This window comes from Pteronotus mesoamericanus, unplaced genomic scaffold (assembly GCF_021234165.1).
Source record: "Pteronotus mesoamericanus isolate MK-2021 breed Mesoamerican mustached bat unplaced genomic scaffold, CSHL_Meso_final scaffold_174, whole genome shotgun sequence".
NCBI classification, from domain to species: Eukaryota; Metazoa; Chordata; class Mammalia; order Chiroptera; family Mormoopidae; genus Pteronotus; species Pteronotus mesoamericanus.
Window position 1 is genome coordinate 18,899,563 of NW_026555309.1, and position 22,385 is coordinate 18,921,947.

Genomic DNA, 22,385 nt, shown 5'->3' on the forward strand with positions numbered 1-22,385 from the left:
CAGGAATGACTATACTATCTTCAGGTTTAAGTCTGTAATTTTTTGTTACTGTAAATGGCAGGACACTGTTGCTTTACTGTGCTTGGTGCTACAGTAAACAATTCTTCCAACAATATTGGAATAATAGATTCATAGATTATTATTCTAACAATAAACACTTGCTTATTGTTTTATGAAAATCTTCCCCGTTTCGTCTCCTTCTGGTAATTCAGTGAAATTGAAGTTTATTCTGATTAAAAGATGCTGTAAAACTGATGTCAAAGTAAAAATTTCATATAGTTGCCAAATATACCTATTTAGGTATAAAGATGGCATGCCTGTGGTAGTGAGTATAGGGTTTTTGTTTTTATTTTGTTTGAGGGTTTACTTACTTGTCCTACTTTTCAATGCCAAGTTAATGGCTTAACTAAGCGATCCAGCTGAGAAACTCTCCATAGAAAAGTCTACTGATCATGTTACATTATCTTCTGTCAAGTTCTAGGGGCTATTTTGTTCTGTCTGTTGAATACGCTAAATTACTCCTTAGCATAGAAGGAGTTAGAAGTTAAAAGTAGAGAATATATGGCATGGGAAAATGTGCTGAAGATAGAAAGATAACAAAATGAGACAGGCAAGAGGCTTTAGGATAAAAATTCTTAAGAATGTGAGTGTACAATTTCTGAGTATTGTTTGAACTTGGAGATGATAATTACACCTATTTATGAATTGTTTATTATATGTTATCACTTTATATTCATGTTCTTAATCTTAACAACTCTAAGAGATAAATATCATTATAATAACCATTTTTCAGAAGAGGAAACAAACTAAAAGATTAAATCACATGGCTAGTGTCTGAAGTCCTTAGCCTAATACATCATGCTGCCTACTAGACTAACTTAAGTACTTAACTAATGTTTAAATATGCATACACATATTTTAAACAAATAAACATGCTATAGTGTATTGATTAGTGTATGATGATTTTATTTATGGTATTAAGATTGTGTATTAGCATAAGCACTTACATGACTAGCATTAACATATGTGATATGGAAAAGTTATAGGTAAGAATTAAAGATTTTTTAAGTTACAAAGTGTTGTTTTTTTCCCTCAACCCAGGGAGATTCTGTGCAAGCAGGTGATGATTCACCGTTCTCAGATTCTGTTACCTTGGAACAAACTACAAGTAACATTGGTGGATCCAGTGGACGTGTTAGCCTGTGGATGCAGTGGGTGCTCCCCAAAATTACTATAAAGCTCTTTGCTCCAGATCCTGAAAATAAAGGCACAGGTACAGGGTTTCTTTTCTTCTGTAATGAAAAGATAAAATATTAAACACTGTTTTTAGAAGAAATATTAGACGTAGTTTTATTTATCATTGTCATTTAAATTAAATAAACATCATTAAACCTAATTCAAGTGACTTCTATTAGCAATACCATATTGAATGTTATACCTGAATTTTGTCTTACTTGTACTAAAACGCATCTTAAAAACTATGAGGTAATTTCTTCTTGGTCATATTGATGTATTATGTTATTGTCAGGAAAACTATTCAAAGATCAATGACTGATACCAGATATAGCACTTAAAACACTAACTATGAACTGCGCCCCTTTTTTTAAAAATAACTTTTTCTCCTCACCCGAGGACATGCTTATTGATTTTAGAAAGAGGGCAATGGAGGGAGAGAAAGGAGAGAAACATCAATCATTACCCTTTCACATGTGCCCAGACCAGGGACTGAACCTGCAACTCAGGCATGTGCCCTGACTGAGAGTCAGCCACCTTACTCCCGCTTACTCTTACTATTGAAAAGTCTCAGTCCCTTTGTAGGTGTAAAGAATGTATATGCCATTGATTGCAGGGCCGATATTGTAATTAATGTTTACTTTTTATTGCAGAGCTTTGTATGGTCAGTGAACTAGAAGATCTCAGTGCTTCCATAGATGTCCAGGATGTATATACCAAAGTGAAATGTAAAGTAGAAAGTTTCAATATTGATCATTATAGAAGCAGGTAAATAATGAATAATCATTATGGGAAGGCTATATTTTCTTTGAACAGAATAATAAGGATTTTTATATTCATCTCCATTAGTTATTTTTTTAGAAATACTATATTTATTCCCAAATAGGGTTCTTAACAGAAAATAATTTGTTAATTTTATTTGATATCCATTCATATGTGGAATATTATAAAGTTTTGTATCATAAAATGGTAAATCTGTTCATAAATATCCATATTGCCATATTAAATGACATAAGCTGCTTTTACTACTCATCTCACACATTTGTTACCTATGTTGTGTATTTGCTAAGACTCCTGGGACACCCAGGCTGATGTTACAGTGATGTAACGGGGATGGCGTTAGTTTCTGCTGCATCCTTGCCATCCATTCCTGATGACAGTATAATTAATAGAGATTAAATGAAGCACCATCTCATGTCCTTTGCACTCTGGAGACTTTTCATATTTCACAAATGATTAAAATACATATGGTGGATGTTTCTAGAACCATTTTCCATCCCTAATAAATTTCTATCAAGAATATGATTATAAGCCAATATAATTTGTTTATAATGATAAATAATGGTAGTAAAAAAATGAAATCTTAGATATTTTCGCAAAGCTATATAACAATTTTGTCATTTTTTTCCCAAATAAAGTTCCAAATGCTTTTTGGGTTGTTGTTGTTGTTGTTTTAATACTACTACCCTGGAGAAATTTTTTTATTGAAATATAATTCACATACCATAAAACACATTTATGCTTTTAAAAAAATTAATAGCAACATATTTTCAGTTTCATAGTATTTTGGCATTGCAGAAGCCTTATTTATTTTTTTTCTCATAATATTCATTTCTCATAATATTCATTCAAATATTATTGAGTGCCTGCAGAAGCACAATGTTTCTGTATTATATACCCTAAAAAGTCTTTTTTATTTAACAGGTTTCTAATTCTACATCAAAACATTTGAAATTTTGTCTTTGTAACATACAGCATATTGCTCATGTGAATAATTATCCGCTGTCACAGCTGAAAAATTGTCATAATTGCAAAGTTCCAAATATTTTGCTATATATATAAATATATATATATACTTGTTATAATAGTATTATCTTACCAATTATGGGATAATTGTTTTTATTGCATTAAGAATGTATCATTAGTTGATTTTTGATCATGGAATGCTTAGCTCTTTAGGTCCTTTGAAATGGTATATCTCTATATCAAAATGATCCTTGCAAGTGATGCATGAATATTATAGCTCACATAACTTCTTGATGATGTAACTGTTACAGTCTGTGTTCTAGATCATCAATGGCTTTACTGTGAAATTTGTTAGTTTTAAGTACTTTGATAATTAATTCATTTCACTTAAAATATTTATTGAGTATTATGTGTCAAGCACTGCTAGACAGTGAGTATACAGTGATTAACAAAAATAGACGGAAATCATGGCCTTATGGGCCTCATAATCTCATGGGTGAGACAGAAATAAATAATCAACCAAATAAATATATAATTTATCATGAAAACAAATGCTTCTGTGCAGAACTACCAGGGTGTGGTACTAATGTTAATATTTCTATTGATTGCATTGTCAGATCATGTTTTAGTTCAGCGTAGTGTTGTTTATATCATGACTATTTGAAATAGTTATATATGCTCAATTTTTTAACTCAGAATAATTGAAGAGAACAGATAAGGTGAACTTATGTTTTCCAGGCCAGGGGAAGGTTGGCAGTCAGGACATTTTGAAGGAGTATTTCTACAGTGCAAAGAAAAAGCTGTGGTGAGACTCATTCAGTAATTACGATTTTTTAAAAATATGAACTGTTTATCTTTGTTCTCTCATGCATTAGGATTAATGGTTATAATAATTAGAGCTCATAGTAATTTTTGACCTATTCTTCCAAAATTACATTATTAAATAAAACTATTCCTTTAAGCTGCTTGTGTTATATAACCATTTTTCTTGTACAGCAATTAGATTTTTCCAACGGTCAAAGGTAGGATTGCTCTTATTAATATACTTTATCATTAATGTATTATTATATTGACTCTTTTAGGAGTTTTTCTTTTTCTCATTCATAAGCGAGTCATGTGGATTGTCTTTTATCATAAACTAAAAGTAGTCACTGTACACTTACAATAATTAATTTTTGTTTACTTCCATTAACAATGCTTTTGCAGAAGATGGTCCAGACAGAGCCCTCACCTAGCAGTGGCTCAAACCTAAACCTATGCAAACTTGAGCAGAATTAAAGCTATCTAGATTTTTTTTTTGCTTATGGCTTTTATTGCTTTTTGTCTTTTCACCTCCTCTGCTCCTGTCCATCACCTCAAGCCTTGGGGAAGAGTGTTGGTCTCTGGGGCAATGTGGAGGTGTCTTCCTTTCCTGTACTGACAAGCTGAACAGACGCACCTTGCTGGTTCGACCCGTCAGCAAGCAGGACCCTTTCAGTAATTGCTCTGGCTTCTTTCCTTCTGTAAGAAATCATTTTTAAATTATGCTACGGAACTCCCATTAACAGGAACCCAGAGAAGGAATTGAACTGTACAAAGAGTCAACTCTTGATTTTCCTTTTCCTCTATGCCATCTACTTTGTAAATGAACTATAATGAATTTTTAAATCATAGACTGGTTTCCCACTATATTCTGATTTGTTTCTGGGCTACTTGTGTATGCTATTTGTCACTCTGGTTTTGTGAATACAAACTAATTTTACAATCACCATTGAAAAATCAAAGTTGGATGTTAAATATGTTTTTTAAATTATGCATGTACTGAATGATCAAGAGTTGACCAAACTGCTATTGTCATCCCTTTTACGATTCTTACTTAGTTTGCTTCTTTCCTCCTATTATTATGCCATTTCCTTTTCACAACTAATTTAAAGTACCTTAGGTTATGCCCTCTTGATTCTGGAAAAGGCTGTATATCCATTGTGTACTGAACAGAAAATGAACACTAGGCTGTACACCATCGGCTTTTAAAAGTTTGGTCCTTGTTTTTCCTGGTGGTGCAATATATCTGAATATATTATTAAGCTAATTACTTTAAGTGACATTTTCAAGCCAGTAAAAATACATGTATTTTAAAATATTAAGAACAGATTATCACAGTGGTAATAGTGATTCTCTTAAGAATTTATTAAGTTAATTGCAAACACTATTAGAAATTTTCTTAGTGTGTGTAAACTGCTTACCTATTTCTGTCCCCTTTTTTGTAACTTAAAAGGAATTCAAGGCATAAATCTTCAGCACTATAAAACTTAGCCAAGTATTTTAATAATTTTATTCCTAGAATTAATGTTCTATATTTGCCATATATATGTTAAATTCTATTTTCTGATTTGAGTTTTGAATTTTTTCCGGCCTTGTCTGGAAAAAGATGTCTCTCTCTTTTTTTTTTTTAATGTTATTCAGTTACAGTTGTCCCCATTCCCCCCCTTTACTCTCCCCCACCCTACCCACCACACACCTCCCACATTCAGTCCTCCCCCACCCTGTTGTCTTTGCCCACGGCTCCTTCATTCCTGTTCCTGAAGGGCCTTCCCCTCCTTGCTCCCATTACCCCCTCCCCCTCCCCTCTGATTACTGTCAGTTTTTTCTTTATTTCCATGTCTCTGGTTCTATTTTGCTTGCTTGTTTGTTTTATTGATTAGGTGTTGGGGGAAGTTTTGTTTAGATTTATTTTCTTCTCTTTGTTCATTAGTGTCTATGAGAAACATTCTTAATAATTTTAACATGTGTTCATGAAAAGATTATTATTAATGTTCTTTAAAATTTTTTCTATCAATTTTTTAAAATATTTTTGACATTTCCTTAATTATTAGTATTTTCTTATTTTAATCTTAAATCAAAAAATACTGATTATTACTGTCTATAAAGTAACTGTATATTATCCTAGCCCTAGCTAGTATTCATTCATTTTTTTCATCTTTTCTTTTTTTTTTTTAAAGATTTTATTTAATTTATTTTTAGACAGGGGGAAGGGAAGGAGAGAGGGAGAAAAACATCAATGTGTGGTTGCCTCTCACATGCCCCCAACCAAGGACCTGGCTTACAACCCAGGCATGTGCCCCGACTGGGAATTGAACTGGCGTCCCTTTGGTTCGTAGGCCAGCACTCAGTCCACTGAGACATACCAGCCAGGGCTTTTTCTCCTTATCTTAAGGGAGTTATGGATTCAGTGGTTCAACAAACAAACTGTCCCTATGGGAGTTTACCATTTAAGAGCACCTACATTCAATGTTTAAAAATATTTTTTCCAAATCAAAACATTTATAGATTGAAATACCTTTTATACTAATTCCAGGATTCAGTTGTTGCCATTAATGAAGATTTGAGTTGGGTTATTTAGAGTAGTGCTTGATTCTACCACCCTATCACCTCTCCAAGTCCAGTGTGGATACCTGGAGACAGACAGTGTTGCTCTGGCTCTTCCCCTGGGGCCATGCCAAAGCCGCCTTTCTCTGTCCACTGTGGCCCACTGCCCAGCAACATGGCGAGAAGAGTTGTGAGGCACTGAGAAAGTTGGGAACAGTAAAAAGTACTCTGAGGGCAGGACAGTTATATGGAAAATTACTATATTGCACATCCATTTAATGTCTGCTTTCCAAGTTTTTTAATGTTCATAAAACTAACTTTAAAAAAGTGACATATACAGAGGTAAATTTTATCTCACCTTTCTTCCTTGTCAAGTCCATATTAAAAACAAAATCAATGATAGCTGAATTGCATATGGTTTTCCTCTGACCATGTCATTGGGTGATATTCAACAGCACAAGAGGAAGGAAAGTGAAAGAGGTTTACTAATGGTGGGATAACATAGGTTCAGCCACTTCGCTCCTTTGCTGTTTCTCATGTGTTTCCTGTTTGGGGGAAATCTATTTCCTTCTTTTTCTTCTTAGCTCACCTTCTCTCTTAACATTACTCTTTGGACTCTAATAACTAAAAAATTGTTAAGCCTTTAGAAGAGGGGTTAGGAATGTGAAGTATAATAGCCCTAATTTTATATCGAGTAATTTGCAAAATAGGATTTTTTGTACATTAATTTGTTTGGGGAAACTTGTGAAGAGCTGTTTTTTCATATGTTGAGAAATATAAAGTATGTGTTTTACTTTACTCTTAAAAGTATGTTGTTTTACTATAATTTATTTATAGTGTGCAATTTGAATATGAGAATTGGAAAATTATGTCAGAAATATTGAAGTTACACTGACATAATTTTCAATCTCAATCAAATGTTAAATATATATCAATGCAGTAGACAACCCAAAAAATATGATTTGTAGAATAGTTGATAGATTTTGTAAACAATATGATAGTCCACTGAAAATAGGCAAGTTTAAGGACAAATGTTTTGTTTCTGTGTCATATTATCATTTCCAGTAAACATGCATTAAATGATTAGTTATCAAAGCATGGTATCAATGAGGCTCTTTTTATGGGCTCAGTCTTCATATAAATTAGCGAAACTATTAAAGGAAAAACAATGTTCTTATAAATGTTAAGTCAGGTGAAGTCAATCATCTTTTCTATTCAGGTTGTTGACCAACATGAATGAAAATAAATAACATGATCATTTCTATTTCACCTGCATAAACAATTCCTCTGTGGCCCATATTGTGACAGCACATTTATTCTTTTATCAAGAATGAAAAAATAAAATCCAGAGATGATCTATTCCAAATTCTGAATGTTACAAAAACTGTAGAAATCACAGAAACAAGCACAAACAGGTTAATTGTCTCTCTCAAGACCTAAACTAGAGTTTAGAATTCCTAACTTTCAGTTTGGTCATACCAACAGTCTTAGAAGCTTTTGCTCTATTTGCAGAATTGTTCAGTAATGTGCACATTAAGAGATATAGACATAATAAAAGCTTATAATATCAACTGAGGTCATTTTCTGCTTTCAGATAGTGGTGTTTTTTTTTTAATGAAATGTGTATTGTGATTTCCTTTCTTTTGGAACAGACAACTGCAAAACTTTTAGATGGCTCTCATCAGCAGCATGGATTTCTTTCTTTGACATATACAAAAGCTGTAACAAAAAATGTCCGCCACAAGTTAATATCAAGAAATGAGCGAAGAAGTTTTCATAAATTATCTGAAGGTTTAACGGATGGTTCCCCTCATTTTCTTCATGAAATTCTTCTTTCAGCACAAGCTTTTGATATTGTCCTTTGTTTTCCTTTACTTAATGCCATTGCAAGTATATTTCAAGCAAAATTACCAAGGACCCAAAAAGAGAAAAGAAAATCTCCTGGTCAGCCCATGAGGACCCATACGCTGACTTCACGCAGTTTACCTTTGATTTACATCAACACAAGTGTAATCAGAATTTTTGTTCCAAAAACAGAAGAAATACAGCCAAGTATTGAAGGTATTGTCCTAAAAAACTATTATTATTATTATTTTAAAAGGTTTTCTTTATTTATTTTTAAAGAGAGGGGAAGGGAGGGAAAAAGAGAGGGAAACATCAATGTGTGGTTGTCTCTCACGCACCCCCTACTGGGGACCTGGCCTGCAACCGAGGCATGTGCGCCAATTGGGAATCAAATCAGCAACGATTTGGTTCACAGGCCGGCACTCAATCCACTGAGCTACACCAGCCAGAGCCTCAAAAATTATTTTGACCTAATTTTAAATAACTTTCTTTTAAAGACCCGAGTTTTCTCCTTTGTTGTTTTTGGGGTTTTGGGGGGGGTTGTTTGTTTTTTAAATCTGGTAGCTTGTTATAGCTTGCAGTTGGTGTGTTTTGGAAAGAGTAAATATGCATATGTTATGGTCATTCTACAACTATGTCTTTAGGAGATACATCAGAATCTCGGGTATATTTTTGACTCTCTTAGTTACTAGAGTCAGAAATAGATTTTTTTTTCATCTGGTCTTTTGTAAGTTAAGCTTATACTTTCTGTCATTTGTTTTATTAAACTCAAATGTTTAGTTCTATGTAACTAAGAAAACTAAAAATTAGTTAAAATTAGTCCATACACCAAGATTCTTGTGGCTTCTTCCCAGCTTCTCAGTGCCCTCTGAAATTGTTCTAGGTTTTACAGTGAAATGAATTGATAATGCCACTTCCTCCATCCGTAAGAGTGACTTTTAAAATTTAATTTTCCCCATGACATAAAAGAATGAAGAACTTTAAGAATTTTCATGAGATTGTAATACAGTGGTTAATGGTATGAACTTTGGAGTTACACAGTTCCAATCCCAGCATTTCCAGTTAGGAACTGTGAAGTCTTGGGTGACTTAACTTAATTGCTGTGTTTAAAATGGTAATAGTAGTGCCTACCTTGATACTAGACCTTGATAGCTTACTTTCAAATAATGATTACATGAGACTGTGCGTGGTGCCAGTTTCATAGTGAGTTCTTAGTAAAAGGAAGTCCTATTAGAAGAATGTATGCCCTTTCTTTTGAAGTAGAATTTCTGAAAGTCCCACATTTCACTACTGCTTATTCCTCATTGGCCAAAACCTAGTCATATGACTATACCGTCTGTATGAGAGGGTGAGAAACAGTCTTTCCTAGGTGGTAGTGCCCAGCTAATAAATTAAGGCTCTATGAATTTGAGAGAGAAGAGAGAATGGATATTTGAGGGACAGTTTCTGTCACATGAAAACAGCAAAACTTTTTCTTTTTTCTCTTTCCTCTGTCTCTTGTTCTGTCACCCATAAATAGATTATTTTAATTAAGGAAGGTATTCTGCCTAATATTATCAATAAGATATATTCCAAGTAATTCTTCATTATATAAACATATAATGAATGTTTGGATAGTATAATTTATATTAAAGTTACATAGTTAAAAAAAGTCTCTTTTTACACAATATAGTTTTCTGATAGCCAGTTTGTGAGTCATAATAACATTTTCTCATAACCATACAATAGGAACAGATGTAAAAGGTTACTGAGATTTTTGAACCATTTTTTATTTTCCAACTGAGACTAGGGGGAAAATGCTATGGAAACAGAGGTAGTTTGGCTTTGTGATTACAGAAAATTTATCATTATTTTGGGAAAAGAGTCTGGAGTAGTACATTACATTTTAAAAATAGCATATTGCACTATCTATGTCTTTTCCCATTAAAATAAAATTATAGTCATTTTATGTCTAGATAAAAATAGGAATAAATGAAGTCTCATGATATCTCTTATAAAAATTCTAAATGTTTTTTAGCAATGAAGGATATTTTCCACAAATATCTCTCCAGTTGGTAAACAAGCTTTCATTTTTCTATCTAGAATTCCTGTAATTTTTGTCAAAAATACGATAGTAAGCTTTTGTGATTTCCTGAAAATTCCTCAGTATGTACTTTATATTCTCCATTTCATAATTTTCTAATTATTTTCCTTTGAATGTAAACAATTGGTAAGGCCAAAATTTCATTGAAACTCCGGGGAAAAAAAGTGATATTGGGGATGAGAGATTAGGATGAGGTGGAGAAGAATACAGGGAGAAAGCTCTCTGAAAAATAGGGGATGATCATGCAGGTAGATCAGGAAGGAAAGCAACACATCTGGCTGTGATGCTTTTGTTAGTAACGTGTTCAGGAATCACAGATGGTCCTCAAATTATATGACTTAATTGGTCTCTAAATAGTAATCACCTGTTAACTAAACCGAAGATGAGTCCTTTTTCCTGTATTATCCACTATACTGTTTTAATTTAAGGCTGCATACCTTAAATTTCACACCATAAAATATCAATATTGGTCACAAATATAAATAAAAAGAAGATAAACCAAATGTATGTACTTCATCTCCCATTTATTAAGTTTTGAAATTGTGGTGACACTGGTTAAATAAATTATATAGGTTTCAGGTGTATACTTCCATAACACATCACCTGTATATTGTAGTGTGTGTTCCCCACCCCAGGTCAGATCTCCTTGACTTTGCTAAGACTTTTAAATAGGTGTTCAATAGCATTTATACTGCCGAGTCTTCCTGAATCAGACATAGCTGTTTCTCAGTGTGGGTATTTGATCTGCACTTAAAATTTGCTCATTTGCCTTAAAATATTTTCTCTATTTGATGTACCAGTGTCTCTGAAGCTCTTTGGTATTTGTTAGTAGAGGGGGTGTTTTCACAGGGAATTGCTATTCCTTTTTATGGCTGAATGATATTCCATTGCATGGATGTATCACATTTTGTTTATCCATTCATCTCTCAGACACTTGGGTTGTTTCCAACTGTTAGCTGTTGTGAGTAGTGCTTCTGTGATGAAAACTGGCACACCAGGGTCTGTTTAAGCCAATTTTCAGTTCTTTGGGATATATACTTATGTTTAGAATTCTTTGCTTTTGAGGAACCACCAGTCTTCTGGGAAGCCCTTTTGACTCGGCAGGATTTGTGGTATTTTCTGAACACTGCTAATGTTCATGCATAGTTCAGTCAACAAGAAGAGCAATGGGAGCTGACTCTCAGAAAGGGTGGTAGCACCTGTGTGCTGAGCGCCTGACTACCTGTGCAAGGAGGCATGGTCAGAAGTTCATTAGTTTACTCTGGCTTCGTTTTTCTATCACAGTCTGCAGTGATTTATTGAAATAGGTTCTGTGCTTTATTCATTTGTGTACATGTCAGACGGAATAAGAATTTGGCTCTTCGAGAGAAGGTAGAAAAAGTAACAGCTTTATTTCTTTTGTGTGTATGCATTTTGTTTGCTTGTTGTTTTTGGCTTCTAGGGTTATAGACATTAACTAGTACTACATATCATACAATTTTGTTACTATTTTAAATTTCCCATTTGGCTGGTATAACTAGGAAAATCCCACACCGATTGTAATTGCAAAAATATTTTCAGACATTTGCTATCGTATTTTTTAAAGCTCCCCCCAACCCCTTTTTAGTGGTGGTTGAGGTTGGGATTTATAACATCTAATTCCAAAATTCAGATGCTTACGGACATCCTAAGCAGGTACCTTTAAAATTAGCATATTAGATGGAAGATATCATTACAGCCATTTTCAGAAAATATGATGTGCCACATTCTCTGCGGACTTTGGTTAATCTTAATGCTTGATTTATGTGGACACGTTTTGCAATAAGCACCTTTTTAGTGATATTTTTTATGACTTGTCTGAGTATATCTATAGAATAAATTCCTAGCAAAATGATTGCTACATCAAAGGGCATGCACCTTTAAAATATAAAGGGATGTAAAATTGCCCTCTTAAATGGATGACCAGTTTATGCTGTTTTCTCAATCTCTTCCTAACAAAGGTTTATCAGGGTTTTTGGTCTTTTGTCAGTCAAAAAGTGAACTGCTTTTCTAGGAGTTGCTTATCTCTTCCTTATTATTTATGAGAGCTCTTTGAGTATTAAGTCTTTTTGTGTGGCCTTCATTGTATTGCATACCTCTTTTCATTTTTGTTTTTATTTTGCCTCTGTGTGTGTGTGTGTGTCTGTTTATATGTCTATGCGTATATCTCTATTTATATATACATGTATATATCTCTACTTACACATATATTTATATCTAAAAATCTATATGAGATGTTATGAATTGCTAGAATATGTGCCTATTCATAAAATACAGATACTAAAATGCATGCCAAAAATTCAAAGGTTTTGGCACATTATATTTTTCACACTTTATTTTTTATCATTGCTGCTCTTAAATCAAAGGACCATAATTCATTCACCCACGAAAAATGTATTGCAGAAAATGCATATAACATAAAATTTACCATTTAAACCATTTTAAACTATAGGCAAATTTGTAAATGTCTATTTCATGTGGAATATTGAATGCAAAAGATATGATGTAACTAAATAAGGAAAACATGATTGAAGCAGCATTTCCATTAGAAATAAATATGATTACTTAACTCTGGTAATACCTAGTAAGAGTCAAGAGCATAGTATTTCTTTTACTCCAGAAAGGCTTTAAAAAGTTTTCTTGAATAAATTTTTATCACATTAATTAAACAGAAAGTATATGTGTAAATTGTCTTGATAAGTGTGATAGCATAGCTAAATGGTACTGTCACACTTCTCAGCAGAAACTATGGAGTCCAGCAGAAGTAGCGCCTGCTTGAATGTGGTTGGTAGGGTAATAATATGGGTGTTATAATTAATAGTTTTAATTTGAACATTTCACCTAAAATGTCATATGGTGTGCTTGAGTGTGATATTATGTTACAGAATTACATGCTTATGATTTTGTAATAAAAAAGGAGTGTTATTTGTGCCGGACCCTGTATATTAAAAAATATCTCCAAGCAACTGTATTTCCCATTAACATACCTAACAGTCATTAGGTTACATATTTATTGAACCTTCTTTCTGTCTTCAACTCCAAATATGGCAAAAACTGTGAAAAGCTTTTGTTGGAGCTTTTGTGTGGGAATCACACTACAGTTATGGCTTTATAAAAGTACGTTGCACAGTGGCAAGTTCCAATAGTCTTGAGACTTTAGAGGTTTAGCTCTATTGAGTTTTGTTGAGAATCTTAAAGGAAAATTGGTCTCCAAAATACTTTTATTTCATGTTAGATTTAAGAAAACTTAGTTATAAGTAGACAATCTTACTGTTATCTGACAATTGCATGAAAATTTTGCTCTATATTTAAGCTTTTGGTTATTTATATACAAACTCATAATCTCAGAGTTGTTCACAGCCTTTTCATTGTCACTACATTCTCTTGCCCCAAGAACAGATAAAAATCTTTCAGACTTACATCTCATATCCCATTGAATGTAAAAGTTTTTAAAGTTCATGTGTAAAATTCAGTTAACGATCATAAGAAATATATTTAACATTCTCATATTTTATTTGAAGTAGTAATATTGGAAGTCTGATTTTCAACTTGAATATTATTTGCATTATGTGCAGTTTTTATCAAGATTCTGAATCTACAGGTGTTTGACTTCCAGCTTTAAGCTATTTATTTCAGAATAGAGGACTGTTTTTTGGATCTAGTGTGAGTCTTCTAGAGTGAATAGTTCCTCATGAGGCTCAATTTTTTTGAAATACAGTTAAAGCAATAAAGGAAGGCATTCATTTTCATGTTGAAAATGCTTCTAGAGGGAACATTTCCTCATATGGTCCAACTATTAAATGCAGGTGAAGTAAACCAAAAAAGGGAAGCTTGTTTTTTTCCAACTATAAAGTAACTGAAGAAATGAGTCAAAGCACTTTCTTGTATAAATACATATTTTTGTTTTTCTCCTTATATATCAAAGATACATTTTGATTAACTGATTACTTTCTATAATAAAATTGATTATTTTGGTTTAGTTTGTGAAAGATCTGTATTAAGTGCTTTTTTTATTATAACTTCATAGTCAGTATAATCTAGTGAGAACACTTTTGGCTCTAACAGAAACAGAATCCTGTTCTTGGATCTGGCTTTGTATGTAACACCAAGTACGTCATTTTTCTTCCATATGTACCTCATTTACTGCAGTGTTTCTATTACATTTCAGACTTTCATATGGTGGGTAGTATCTGTAGCCTGGAAGAACAGTTAGCAAGTACACTAATTGTGCTTTTGTGGTATGGTCTATTCTCCAGGCTTACTATTTATTGATTTAATTGATGCCTGCTGCTTAATCAGAGGTTTTACCCACATGGAACTATTTGATAAGTTTGGCGTAAAATGCAAGATCTGTGAAATGTAAACAATGTTCATAATATAAGGACCTATAATCAAGACAGACCTCTAGTCATTTGAAAATAGTGCAGCTGCATGAAAAGTAGTTTTCTATTTGATCTCTCTGCTGTGGACATTTAAACGTACTGTCTTTATTGTGGCATCCACATGCTAATATTTACTGTGATAGCTCATCTTTCTCCCCTGTTGCTGTTCTTTCTCCCCCCAACCTTCATTTTGCCACTCCCTTTATGTACGTCTTAGTCTGTTTCCTTCTTTTCCTCACTGAATGTCTTTCTTCCTATTTTTTTTAATTTTCTTAATTCTGATTTTCTTTTTTTAGACTAATCTAAGTCAGACTACACTGAGTGTACTGCTCAGCAGCTGGAAATAATCTCTTAGCTTTTGCATTCTTTGGGCACCACAGTTTGGGAAATATGGATTGTATGCCTTTGTTGGCATGTTCTGTTCAGGATATTCCTGAGGTCTTGCAGCCAGTCCTAAATGTTCCATGGGAGGCAGATGATAGCTCCTTGAGAGAAATGATAAGTTTTAGTGTACGTTTTCTTGAAAACCAAGAAAATTGTATATTAGAAACCATTTTAAAACATTTTTAGACAATTTTAAACAGCTACTACTGTAATCAAGTGAGAAGAGGGAGTAAAATTTAATATAAATTAATGGGGTCATCAAGAACTGCCATCCATTCCAAATAGTCCTTTAAAAAGACATTGAATTAGTTGAGGATTTCTGGAAAAATTGTTGAACTTTATGAGATGGGAACATATGGTAAAATATTGTTTTATTCAGCATAAAGAATCAATTGATAAATCTTTTTACCTTGTATAGCTTTCTGAGATTATTTACCTTCGTTTTCGATTCCATTAGGAGATAGAACTTTCATACAGGTGTGAAATTGTTACCTGTTTAAGCAATTTCACAGTAGAAATTTTAAAATTAAAAAGTGCCTAGAATAACAAGTTGAAATATCCTCATACATTAAATAATCACTTTCTTTCCTTCTTTAGCATTGCACCCATTCTATTTCTTTTGGATTTTTTGACATTTTACAGCTAATATAATGGTATATACCTTGTGTGTGTTCATGTAGTTATTATTAAGAATGTAAACTTGTTATTAACTTTGTGATATCCCTTAATATGTTTATAGGCAACAGTGCAGGGTTAAAAAGCCAAGGGCTGAAAGTCACTTGGGAGTAAGATGCAGTGGTATAAGATTATGAAATTAGATAAACAGACTGCTTCAGTACTGCTTATATATATTTAATATCATATGTTTTAATGTTGGATTGTAGTTGTTTTTTCCATCATCATTTTAATTGTACATGACAGAAAACCACTTAATGGGATATTAAAGAAATAGTTAAGGAACATCAAATATTTCTATTTTAAACATTTTTTTCTTGTCCTCATTTGTTGTCCTTATTTTAATGTTTCTACACCTTTACTCAAAGATTCCTCCTTATGCACAGATCCATTGTATACCTCATAAATCTGTTTCTTTTGGTACAGTTAATCAGGCAGCAAAAGAAGACACCCTGGTTTTGAAGATCGGTTCTGTTGCGATGGCTCCCCAGGCTGACAATCCCCTTGGCAGATCTGTCCTCAGGAAAGATATTTACCAGTAAGTTTATTTTCTTATGTTCAATCTTGCAACAATTTCATCCTGCAAGATTGTACACAGAAGAAGTACACTGATCAATAAAACTTGCTTAGTGTGGCCTGTAGAAATATTTTTCATTTGGGATCTTTTGATATTTAAAACCAGGTTTTTCTGATTTTCTTCAGTTGTGGGTTTTTAAATTCATTCAGACAAATCAAGTATTTCTGTGAAGTGTTGATGAATAACAGAATGTAAGTACCAAGTCACCATAAAACTGAAGAAGCGCAGTTTGGAAAATTTTAGCAGACTCTAAATTTGACCAAATCTCTAATCACGTAAGAAAATGAAGTCCTCTCTAGAGCACCACATCCTACTTTAGTCATGTTCTATCTAATTGAAACATTTTTTAATGTAACTATAAGCCATTATTTGAAATGTAGGACTGTGGATGTCATATGGATCAAAGCTGTAAAGAAAAGCAAACTTCTAAGGAGAAATTTCACAGTAAACACTTTCTGTGAAAATGCCATGCTCTGGATTTTGTCACCGAGTATTTGCAAACCACACCAAGCATATATGGACAACTAAACTGGTGAACATATGTAATCAACATGATAAAAATAATATATCATTCGTACTGAAGATGGCACTGCTGCCAGACATAAAAGTACAGTTGCAAATAAACCAAGTGAGACAAGTCACAGAAAAACAGATGAACAAGTGTCTTAGTCTTCCTGCTGGTCTGTTTTTCAGATGTCGTAGTCTCACTCTTTTAAAAAATAAATTTCTTCTCTTCTCCAATACATGTTACTGCTAAGAAAAGATTCTTATTTTTTTTAAAAATGCATTTACTGCTTAGAGGGTAACAGCCACTTTAAGCGGGGATTTTATTTTCCCAAATTTTTCTGATATTTGAATTGGGATTTTTTTCCTTTGAATTATATATCATACTCTGTTTCTTGTAGTAATTTTTTGGTAGTTTATAATATGCCTTCAATAAGTTTTTATTTTACTAGCTTATATAAAACCCTATGATGTCAGACCTTAAGAGGGCTTTAGGAATTATCTAATTGAAATTTCTTATTTTATAGATTAGCAAACTGAAGATCCAAAAGAATAGTTGCTCTAGTCAAATAATGATAGAGGCAAGATCACAACTCATATTTCTTTTTTTGAGGACTTTAGTGTTTAGGCAGGGGATTAGAGTAGAATCCTTTCTGGGTGAAATTAATTTAATTTTTTAACATTTGGAAATTCTTTCAGGTGTATTAATCTTTTCTTTTCACTTTAAAAGTAAGTGTTTCTCAAAAGAAGTTCTACTTTCGGTGAAATATGTTTCATATTAAAAGACACTATCACCATCAATAAAGTGAACTCCAGAGATACTTCCTTTCCTCTTCTACTCTACACTTCTGGCTGCTCTGCAGTCTTCGTTCGTGACGATGCGGCTTTCATAGCTGCATTGTTGCTTTACTTCCCTTTGTCCTTCTTGCACTTTTTTTCTGTCTCTTTCCTTATTTACTTTCCCTACTTTCTCATACCTAATTTTTCCTTACTACTCTGTATCTTTCTTCATTATTTACCTCTTCCCTTTCTAGACTTTTCATTCTTTACTTTTCTCCTCTCCCAATCTTATTTCCTATCCTGTTTCACTATTCAATTTATTTTATAAAATATAGAAACATAATTCCAAAAATGAATTAATTGTAAAAAAGAATATTATCCTTTTAGAACTTCAGTGTCTCATACAAAAATACTTAAACATATGTACACAAAAAGTATATAATACTTTATAAAATAAATGCCCATACTTTTATAATGACAAAACAAGACACACAGAACTTTTATATTTTGCCAAAATCATATACTTAACTAAAGACAGAACATTTCAGAATCTATTTCTTATGAATTCCTTTCAGAGTTCTTTTTAAATTTATTTTTCTATCATTTAGTTCCTCCTCCCCCCCACTATAAAACTCAGTCATTGCACTGTCCTGCTCCCTTTCCATATGTTACTTCCTCTTTCTTTTAATGTGCTGTTGGTGTTTCTAACTTTCTCAACCTGATAGATGGCATCTATCATAACCCACAGCTACCATAGTTGATGGTGAAAGACTGGGTGAGTGCCCCTTAAGATCAGGAATAAGGCAAGCAGACCTTCTCTCACCACTTCTATTTAGCATTATACTGGAGATTCTAGCCAGGGTAGTTGGGCAAGAAATGATATAAAAGGGACCCAGATTGCAAGGAAGAAATAAAACCACGTGTTTTTGCAAATGATGTGATCTTGTATATAGAAAATTTATGGGATTCACTGAGAAATGCTTGGCCAATTAAACAAGTTCAGCAAGGTTGCAGGATAACAAATCAAATGTAAAAATCAGTTCATAGTAACAATGAGCTATGAACAATCTAAAAGTGAAATTAAATAATTTTCTGTATGGTAGCATCAAATATAGTTAAATACCTACAAATAAACTTACCAAAAGTAGTGTGAAACTTATACTCTGAAAACTACAAAACATGGTTGAAAGAAACTTATATGTATATAAGTTTATATATCCCGTGTACATAGTTCAGCAGTACTTCTCAAAATCATGTACAGAGTCAAACATAATCCCAATCAAAATTCCTGCCTAGCTTCTTTGCAAAAATTGACAGGCTGATCCTAAAATTCGTATGGAAATTATTCATATGGAAATTCAAGGGACCCAGAATAGCCAAAACAATCTATGAAAAAAAGAACACAGTTGGAGGACTCATGCTTTCTGATTTCAAAACTTTTAACAAAACAGTGATAATCAAGGTAGTGGCATCCTGGCATGAGGAGAGACACATAGGCCGATGAATAGGATTGGAAATCCGGGAATAAACTATCACATCTACAATCAATTGGTTTTTGATAAAGGAGCCAAGACAATTCAGTGGTAAAGAATAATAGCCTTTTCAGCAAATGGTGCTCAGGCTACTGCATATCCACATGAAATTGGACCCGTGGGTGACACTATACATGAAAATTAACTCAAAATGGATATGAGACCTAAAATGAAGGTTAAAATTCTGAAACAGAAGAAAACAGAGGATCTTTGTGTCCTTGGTTTAGATCATGGTTTCTTAAAAATGACACAGAAAGCACAAAGGGGACAAAGAAAAAATAGGTAAATTGGACTTTACCAAAATCATAAATTTTGTGCTGCAAACAACTCCACATAATGTGAGAAAATATTCACAAATCATGTATCTAATAGGATATGTGTAATCAGAACATAAGAACGTTTACAACTTAATAATAGAAGAACAACCCAATTTTTAAAATGGGCAAAGGATTTGAATAGATATATATCCGAAGAAGACAGAAACATGGCCAATAAGTGCGTGTGAAGATGTTCAACCCAATTAGTTAGTAGGGAAATGCAAGTCAAAACTACACCCATAGAATGACTACAATAAAAAAGATAAAAGATGTGGAGAAATTGGAACCCTCAGACATTTCTAGTGAGAATGTAAAACGGAGCAGCTGCTGTGGAAAACTGTTTGGCAGTTCCTCCGAAGTTTAAACATAGAGTTACCATATGATGCAGCAATTCTACTCCTAGGTATGTACCCAAGAGAATTGAAAACATATGTCCACATAAAAGCATGCACAGCAATGTTCATAGCAGCACTATTCATAATAGCTGAAAAGTGGAAACTACTCAAAGGTTCATCAGCTGATGAAGGGCTAATCAAAATGTGGTATATTCGTGTATTAGAATAATATTCTGCCATGGAGAGGAGTAGAGTGTTTGTTATAACATGGGTAAACCTTGGAAACATACAAACTGGCAGAAGCCAGACACAAAATACTACCTTTTATGTGATTCCATTTACATGAAATGTCCACAATAGACAAATCTATAGAGGCAGGAAGTAGTATAGTGATTGCTAGGAAGGGAGAGAGGAATGACTGTTATTAGTATAGGATTTTTTTGGGGGGGGTGTTGATAAAACTGTTCTGGAATTAGGTAGTAGTGATGTTCAATGGGATGTACACTGATTGTTTATATACTAAATGATGTGTAGTGAATACAATATAATATTACAAAAAAACACTTGTTCACCTCAAAAAGGAAGATTCTATGGGATATCAATTATATTTTAGTAAAGCTTATTTAAAATATATATATTAGCATACTAAAAATTGATATGACAGGCCCAGAAAAAGTAAACTCCAAAGAGAGAAAAAGAGAAATATCTTTCTTCCTTTTAACTTTTTTTTAGTGGAGACTGGGTGCTGTTTTCAGCTATGGAATCGCCTGCCTTGCCGGCTGTAAGCGGAGGGGTTTTGTTGCGGGAAGGAGAGGGCAAGGGCAGTTCATCAGCCATGTGGACTAGAGTGACATGTTGGAATCTGGAGAAGAACCAGACACGTAGTCAGTCCTTCACAGTGCTTTGTCTAACTGTGGGTGGGGAGAAGCAGCTGGAAGAAGAATTTAAGTTTCTCAGAGTTTCCCTTTTCTTAGTAGACAAAGCCAAGGCAAAGATGCATTGTTAGTACAGTAGCTGCTAACCACAGGTGGCTCTCCTGCTTTTGAAATGTGGCTAGTCCGAATGGAGATGTTTTGTAAGTATAAAGTACATACAAGATTTTGAGCGATTAAATAGAAAACAAAGTAAAATATTTAAAATCTTTATATCAATTATGCGTGATGACAATGTTTTACATATATTTAGTTAAATATATTATTACAACTATTTTCTACTGATTTTTAAAACCTTTCATTGTGACTACTAGCAAATTTTTATTATATATATGGCTCACATTTGTGGTTTGCATTATATTTTTATTGAACGGTGCTGCACTGTTAGGAGAGGCCTGCAAGAAACACAGGAGATGTTTCACCCTTGAGATGTTTGAAACCAAAGGTTAACCGAGTTCAAAGTTATAAATGCAGCCAGTACAAAAGAAACATATTACCTTAAATGGAACAACAGTAAGACAGACATAAACTGAAGGCATAACGTGGAACCATTGTTCAAAAACTTAGACTATTATGTCATGTAGAGTAGTTTCATTCCTTCTGAAGCTAAGAATAGACCTAGGATTGTTAAATTAGTGGGTATTAGAATAACACTAATTAGAGCTCAAAAGAATGAAAGACTTTCATATTATAAAAGTCTAATAAATGAGGCTATTTGTTCATTAGTCGTTACTTAACAAATGTTTATTGGGAGCATACTGTGCATTGGACACTATTTTTGGTATTGGTGTACATCCAATGTTTATTGGGAGCATACTGTGCATTGGGCACTATTTTTGGTATTGGGTGTATATCAGTGAACAAGACAAAAGAAAAATCCCTGCTCTCATGGAATGTGCTTTTAATGACGGGGAGAGACCATTACAAATTACTAAACAGGTATCCTGGTATATTAGAATATCATAAGTCTTAGGGTGGCAACACAGCAGGTGGAAGATAGGAAAGGGGAGATAGAGGTGGACAGCATGGCCCAACCAGAGAGGATGCCTCACTGAGAAAGCACGAGGACCCTGAGCAGGAGCGTGCCTGGGGAATGCAGTGGGCTGTGAGGTCAGGCATGGGAGAGCCTTGGAGGCCGTTGTGAGGGGTCGGCTGTTATTTTGAGAGAGGTGTGGTTGTGGGGGAAAGTAATCCTCACTGCTGAGTTTTGAAATAATGCTTTTGTTATTTACCCTGTTTACTGAGTATCTACCTGCAGAAAAAAAATGAAGGGATCGCCAGCAGGACTAAAGATACACATTAGAAAAGAGGTGAAATGTGCATTTCAAAACAACAGGAGTGACAGTGAAACAAATGGAAATGGGATATTGAGCTCAAAAGGAATCATGTTAAGGATTATTTCTTTTATTTGAGTAACTGACTGTGATCTGAAGTGCTTTTGATTATTGAAGGGTTGACTTTTTTTTATTTTCTAAAATCACATTAGAAGCCCTCAGAGGGTTTGAGCAGAGCCATGACTTCATTTATATTTAAGCAGATAATTCAGGCCACTGTGTGAAAAAAGGCTGCCGGCAGAGAAGAGCAATGTTTTGTTGCTTGCAGTAATCTTGACAAGGGATGATGTTGGCTTGGCCCAGGGTAGTGGTTGTGGAGGTGGTGAGAAGTGGTCAGATTCTAGATGTTTTAGAGGTAGAGGC

General features: G+C 33.6%; 1 protein-coding gene across 4 annotated transcripts in view; it reads left to right on the plus strand.

The window, feature by feature from the left end:
• The window catches only part of VPS13B (vacuolar protein sorting 13 homolog B), a 673,385-nt gene that overhangs the window by 342,406 nt on the left and 308,594 nt on the right, over nt 1-22,385 (plus strand). For 3 of the 4 annotated variants that reach the window (XM_054590313.1, XM_054590314.1, XM_054590315.1), the window contains exons 26-30: nt 1,102-1,273; nt 1,887-2,001; nt 4,340-4,481; nt 7,977-8,385; nt 16,138-16,249. In XM_054590313.1, coding sequence (XP_054446288.1) covers nt 1,102-1,273; nt 1,887-2,001; nt 4,340-4,481; nt 7,977-8,385; nt 16,138-16,249 — 950 coding nt within the window. Of the gene's footprint in view, nt 1-1,101; nt 1,274-1,886; nt 2,002-3,717; nt 3,785-4,339; nt 4,482-7,976; nt 8,386-16,137; nt 16,250-22,385 lie in introns of all 4 variants that reach the window. The other variant, XM_054590316.1, reaches the window with a different exon arrangement.